Source organism: Acyrthosiphon pisum, chromosome A1, assembly GCF_005508785.2.
Source record: "Acyrthosiphon pisum isolate AL4f chromosome A1, pea_aphid_22Mar2018_4r6ur, whole genome shotgun sequence".
Taxonomy (NCBI): Eukaryota; Metazoa; Arthropoda; class Insecta; order Hemiptera; family Aphididae; genus Acyrthosiphon; species Acyrthosiphon pisum.
In genome coordinates, this window is record NC_042494.1 from 55,728,134 (window position 1) to 55,735,559 (window position 7,426).

At 26.6% G+C, this 7,426-nt stretch overlaps 1 protein-coding gene across 3 annotated transcripts in view; it reads right to left on the reverse strand.

Annotated features, from left to right (window-relative positions):
• Window positions 1-7,426, reverse strand: part of LOC100160513 (myosin 18) — a 62,227-nt gene that overhangs the window by 48,481 nt on the left and 6,320 nt on the right. For all 3 annotated transcript variants that reach the window (XR_003839035.1, XR_003839034.1, XM_029487292.1), the window contains exons 2-5: window positions 2,673-2,775; window positions 2,109-2,339; window positions 1,363-2,043; window positions 1,233-1,301 (exon numbers count right to left, since the gene is read on the reverse strand). Coding sequence is in view for 1 of the 3 variants with exons in the window: in XM_029487292.1 (XP_029343152.1) it covers window positions 1,233-1,301; window positions 1,363-2,043; window positions 2,109-2,312 (954 nt within the window). In the remaining 2 variants the exon portion in view is untranslated. The remainder of the gene's footprint in view (window positions 1-1,232; window positions 1,302-1,362; window positions 2,044-2,108; window positions 2,340-2,672; window positions 2,776-7,426) is intronic.

The window sequence follows — 7,426 nt, forward strand, 5'->3', positions numbered from 1 at the left end:
GATCGTTTGAAATTCAAATTTTTACAACATTGGAATTCACTCCTTTCTCGTGTAGCGATTTCCTTATTTTGTTGTAATTCAAAAACGAATAACTGCAGATACATGAAAATTTTACTGAATGTTTATATTAGCATTTCCTATACACCATACAATTTTGAAAATAGTTTGACTCTTTTTGAGCTGTTTACGGACATTTTCAGTTTTCAATTTTTTTAGTTTTTTTTTCTATAAATATCAATAAAGTTTTATCTGTTGGGCCAAAAAGTGTATAAATTTAATACAAAGCTCCTGATATAATGTTACAATATCAGTTGAAAAATATTAAAAATACATAGGCATAATTTTTTTTTATAAGCATTTAAAGATGAAATTTTGACAAAATGTATCAAATTTTAATTGTAGTTAAAAATTTATTAAATGTTCAATTTTTGTATCTAAGAATTGAAAATTTAAAACAAGATTCCACGTAAGTAATTAATTCTGTTACCAAAAAATCTAAAAAATACATTTACACAGTTTATTTTTATAGTCATTTTAAGTACAAATGTGGACGAATTACATATTAAAAACCTAGATACTATTTTAGTTATTTTGTTGTGAATTGTATAATATTATTCGTGGGTACTTGAAACTTCTAAAGTATACTATTATATATCTATGATAGTACCACGGTTTGTTGTTGATGTATAACGTGTTACCTGATTGATATGATATGATTAATTTGGAATTTATTATTGATACCTATTATAGGTCAATTTTTTTTTAATACTATAGATAAGTATACCTATAATAGGTATGTCTAATACCTAGACTGACAAACCGTCTCCGCTCAGAATCGTTTTTCTTATACAGTGATATTATATCATTGAATTCAAATTTAATACTATCCATTATACAGTGACCCACTTGTAACCTACTGTACAGCAGAGCGACATCCACTTAACCACCTTTTTTTTTTTTAAAACTAGGTTTGACTTTCAAACTGAAACTGAACACCTAAGATTCGGTTTAATTTTTTGAACTTCAAACAGTTCTACACTTTTATCTAATACTTCTTTAAAGTGCACATAACTTAATGTGCAAAAAACAGTTGTTTTTGTATTATTTAAATTATCTTAGTTCCAACCCTCATAAAGAAGAATTATAACTAAAATAATAGATTGCCTTTTCTAATCACAGTCATAATAATTTATTGTTTATTTTAAATGACCACAAAATAATTGTTTACTTACTAAATTGTTTCCCTTTTGACTGCTTAAATATGTTTGACTCAATTCATAAAGCTCCAAAGCTGGCTCTACCTACAAGTTATATAAATAGTTAATAATAACAATGCCAAATAATAATTCTTATTTAATTTACCTTGACAGTTACACTTGTTTCTGATGACTTGATCATATCAATAATTTCATCTCTATTTTTATCAGAAACAGGACTACCATTTACTTCTAGTAATTTATCCCCAGGAAGAAGTCCAGTGTAATGTGTTTTATCTTGTCCTGGTTCAGCAAAAATCACTGGTTTCAAACTTTTTGCTGCATTTTCTGATACAAGACCACGTCTTAAAGAGAAACCAAAATCACTACCAGGGCCTGCTCTTCTATTAATGGTCAATATTCGAGGTTCTATCTTAACAATTGGAACATATGGGAGTTTTAAGTTTTCATCAAACTCATCAGTTAAATAATCATTGCCAGAAGGACTAAGGTTAAACGGTGTAGCAAAACTGCTATTTGTTGTTGAGTCTGTTAGACTGTCAATACTTAATACTCTTGGAACATTTTCATATACGATTAATTCATTTTTTAATGTATTAGTTTGTAGAAGAGAATCTGAATCAAGATCCTGTAATGGTCCATGTTCTAAAATTGGTGGAGGTTTAAGAATACCTCTGCGGGGTGGAAGAGGAGGGGTTTGAACAGATTCATCAGTCTCATCGCGATTTAATGGAGCAAAAAAGTTGGCACTGTAATCTGCGGTTATTCCACTAGGCAACTTTTGTTTTTCTTTACGCCTTGTACGTAGTTTTAATGATTTTCTCACCTGAAAAATTATGCAAAATCATTTATAAATCTATTTCGAAACAATATTATAAATGTTTTTCTCACCTCATCCAATCTTAACAAATCATCAGAAGACATGCTGAAACCTTTTTCTTTCTTTTCCTTGTCTTTACGCATTTTTTTCATTTTTTTTCTTTGCTCTTTTTCTTCAGTTTGGTTATTGGCTGAACCCTGTGACCCATATCCAGAACTACTTCCATTATTCACCACATTGTGGGAACCAGAACTTTTTTTCATAAAATTGAACATCACGATTGGTACTGGTAAATTATGATTCTAAAAATGTTTTAAAATGTACATTAATATCTTTTGGTCCAAATATAAATTATTTGAAAAGTCTATAAAACATGTGGCTTTCTAAGTAAAAATGAACTGTAGAAATATTGTTGAAATGTAAATATGTAAGAAGACACTAAGTTAATTTCTAACACTATCATGTGAATCATTTATTCACATCTAAAACTATAATATATTCAATAATAGTTAATAGTACTACACATTAAATACATATTATTTTGAGTTGAGAAAAACATACAACAAATATAAGATTTTATAATAATATATAATACATACACATCATTATTATTTTCTACAGACAACAGTTCTTACCTGAAGCTACTCTGTTATTCCAAAAAGGCATTGAACCAACATTCTGGTAAGATTAGAAGTGCATTTTAAATGAAACTAAGCTTAGTAATCATGATTTTTTGTTCTGAAAAAAAAAATAGGAAGTTATATTTCATGACTACCTAGTTAAGTTTATTATTTTTAAATATATTATATATAATACGTATATATATATATTATACAGGTACATTTTATAAATATTTTACATTTATAGAGTAATCCAATGTTTAATAGTTATCTAATTAATTAATTTATAATTATAGATTTACAATAACTGAAAATTAACTGATTATTTATTAATTATTTAATACTAATGGTAATTAATAATAATTATTAAGATACTGGCACAACAAATTATTTTCACCAATGAATAGGTTAAGAAAAAATTATGTAAAAACTACATTTAACTTTAAAATATTATTATTATTTTATTTTTTTAAACATCATTGAATACAATTTTGACAGGCATTATTTCAACTTAAGTTTGTAGGAATTTAATTTTACTAACACCATTAATGCATTTCATAAAATTGTATAATTTATCAACATGCATAAACCTTATAAACATGTCTTCAACAAAACCGAAATTCAAACACAGTTTAAATTTAACTAAGGAACAAATAAATTGTTATAGTACCTACATAAAAATAAAATAAAACACTATATAATGCCTATAGTATTGTAACAAGAATTAAAGCATTATATAACATTTTTAAGAACACGGAGAAGTCACTCTACTGTATGGTAGGTTTAGAATAATATACCATTGACTAGGTAGGTCACAATAATGCATATTGTGTTAAATTGAATTTTGATGATAAATCATTGCATATTATACAAAATGCTGAGACTTTATCAGCCTTATAAAGAATATTTTATAACTTATTTATTCATATTACTATCAGTAAGTTTAACTAGATTTTTCCAAAAACGTAATTATTCACATAGATACCTTATTAATGATTAATAATTAATATTGAGTATCTCACTAATAATATATAGACATATTTAAGAAAAAGAAAAAAGTAAGTACCTAATACATAAAAGTCGATAAGCAATAACGATGGTAATCAGGTAATCAATAATAATGAAAGTTTTACAAAGCTGTTGAACTGGATAATTTTTTAAGGTTGTTTTATAAATTCAGATCAAGGTCTCGTATCCATTTGATAGTGTTCGTTCTTTGTAGTCAGTACTAGTCAAAGTACACTTTCCCATTGAACAAGATACTAAAGTTGAAGATCAAAGCATTATTTCGACTACTTATCGTGTACACAGACACAAAAATAAAAAACAACACACATCATTGTGAAATCAATACATTCATGGTTCCACTCAGAATCTAAAAACTTAAATCTTTTAAATCTTTTAAATCTTTTTTTTACTTCCAGTAATAATGGCTACTTATATTATGAGGACCCTTGTATTACATTTTTAATCTTTTTTACTGAGTGAAAAATAAATATTTATTGAAATTAATAGGAAAAAAATTTAAAAACAATTTCAATTTTCTATAAATACTAAATAGCACAACAAAAATCAAAAAATATTTCAAAAATTATTCCATATACAGAAAAAGCTAATATAAAAATTCGGTGAAAATTTCAAGTACATGCTTTAGTTATTCATTTTTGTATTAGATACAACAAAATAATAAAAACGATATTGTTGTACCTAATCTGGTTTGCGAAAAATTCCTTTTTTTCTTCATATTTTATTTTGTTTTTCCCCATTATTTTGAAAATTTTGAGTTATAAATTTCACCGGTCAAAAGTACTAACTACCAGAAATCATCCTCAAAGTTGTAGATAAAGAGCATTTTTCTACCATAAAACGTGTACAATGACACAGTGTACACAAAAAAAAAAACAAACATCTTTGTAAAATCAAAACGCTATGAAGAATTCATTCAAAAATCAGAACTGAATGGCCTGCAAACATTTTGGCAACAACAAAAAAAAAAGTTGAAATTACGCCACTGCAGGTGTGGCCAATCAACCATAACCCCACCCCTACAATAGCTAATAGTAGTTTGAATTTCCAATAGACTTTTTTTTTTACATAAGTAGACAAACTTACAAGTAAACCTGTATTGCATTTTCAAATCCTAGATAATAAAATAAAAATTGTATGAATTCCTAACACAAAATAATTCGCAAACTTTCGCGGTTTTTACGTTCTTTATCAAAATTCGAACTTCAGACGTTCATAAAAGATTATTGTGGATAAACGCTCAACTTTTTTTTTTAATTTCCACTAACAACAACTTACGAGGAACCTTGTATTACATTTTTTATCGAAATTAATTTTTTTTTTAAACTAATAATAATCGTAAATTTTACAAGCCTAAAATAACTCAATATGAGTCAAAATATTTAGAAAATGTTACGATGTAGGTATAGAAAACGCTAATATAATATTTTGACTGAATGTATATTCAGTGAAAATATCATATACCTACGGTAATAATTTGCAGGGTTGGGATTTTATAGCACTTAAAATTGCACAAAAGTTCGCTATAATATTGCCTTAAATATCGCTAAATATGCGCTAAAAATATTCAATAAAAACTACAAAATATGCAAAAAAAGGAAATTTATTAATTAATATTTTTTAATCACTTACAAATTATTATAGGCAGTTACTAAAGATTTGAAATAATTCAGTCACTCTGCTTAGAGTCTAAATAAATTGACTATACAACGTATTCAACGCTCGTTCGTTGATAATCGGCGTTTAATAATCGTAGTAGAAATCGACAAAAAACCCAACAAAATCAGGAGATAACAAAAATTAGAAGTTAGAACCAAACACCTAATACAAAAATACGTAATTATCGTAATAGGTAATACGATTGACAAAAATCCAAAAACACGTTTAATAGAATATAATTTCATAAAATATGACTAATTTTGATTCAAAACAGCTAAAAATGCAAAAAAATCTCAAAAAGTCCAAAAACGGCACTGAAAACTAAAAAATCGCAAAATATGCAAAAAACAGCAAAATAAAATTTTTAATTTGAGTTCTATTTATCATGAAACACATTTTTAGCTTACTCTGCTATTTTTTAAGCATTTTATAAAAAATATGCAAATGCTATAAAATCCCAACCCTGGTAATTTGTTTAAAAATTACACAAAAAACCAATATCGATTTTGTCTAAAACCGATTTTGAGTAAAAATTCCAGGTTTTCCTAACTTTATTTTATTTTTCCAGGCGCTTTGGAAAACTACTGAAAATTTTAAACTCTCGAATGCACCAACTAGATTTACTTTCCCACTAGAAAAGACACTGATGTTGAAAATCGAAACTTTATTTCAACAACTAATCGTGTAAACAGACACAAAAAAAAATTGTTTAAAAACACACATCATTGTAAAATCAATACATTCATCGCCCTTCAATCTATAATGTTCGACTCGTAGCAGCCGTTCGCACTTTAAATACAACACTGAGCCACTATAATAAATAATATAGTATTCAATAAATTAGGTTCAAAGAACAATAGCCATCATAATATGCATTATAATTGAACAAGTACCAATGTATCAATATGTTAATATTGGTAGGTACTTATTTATAAACCAAGAAACATTCGACCTTTTTGAATTTTAAAACTTTTTTAAATTTTAATTCACAAAGTTAGTAACTCAAATCAATTATGATAATGTACATAGTGTATTTAAATATTTAACTAACTTAAAATTATTATGGTCCCCAGTGAGTTGTTTAAAACAATGTGCTTATTCTTTAATTTATTTAATTTTAGATTAATTTCCTGATATAAGTAAAAATGTTTTGATCTTTAAAAATAATAAACAACTAATAGTTACAGTTATTATATTTCAATAAAAGAAATAAAAGTACATAGCTCAGAAGCTCAAACAAAAGACAATGTTTGTGCATTATGTAGTTTCTCAACAATTCAATATTATGATCTATAGAATTTTTTTTTAACTAGGAACAAACATTAGAACCGAATAGGTAGGTGTAACGGTACTAATTACAAAGGACCACCGGATTATCTGTTGTAGAATTAACAATGAAGACGATGTTATAATTTGTAGTACACATAATAAAAACAGAAGCATTATGTAGGTACACAAACCACAAGATATCGTTTTCAAATATAATATAATATTAATGACCCTAACATATTTTATAGTTTTTAAATCCTAACCTAAATAAAAAATAAAAACAGAATTAAAAATCCACTACCTAGTCAGTTCATTAAGTAAAGGTAGGTATGTATAACTAATGCTTAACAACTCTAATATTTAAAATTTAACAGACATTCGTTGTATCCGTCTTACAGGTTCGTAATATGGCAAATTTACTCTCCAGAGATCACGTTTACCTTCGTTAGTTTAAAAATTAGAGTGTATCGACCTATTATGAAATTTGATAGTAAGAACTAATAACATCTGTGTTTATACGTGGGTTTTTTACGATACATCAATTAAACATAAATGAGTTTTTGAACTGGGTACAAATGTTTTACTTTTTCTAACTAAATCTAACCAATTTTTCAAAATAGACGTTTCCGTTATCATGGTTACTTATTAACAAAAATCTCGACAAAAACATATTTATGTGAAACGTGCTACGGTTTTTTTGAACAAGTTTTGCGTATAGCGTAAATTAAAAATATTCATAACTCACTTAAAAACAGAATATCGTGAAAAACCGATAGGCGCACATTGGGTGTGAAAATTAGGGGGTGCTGGAATAG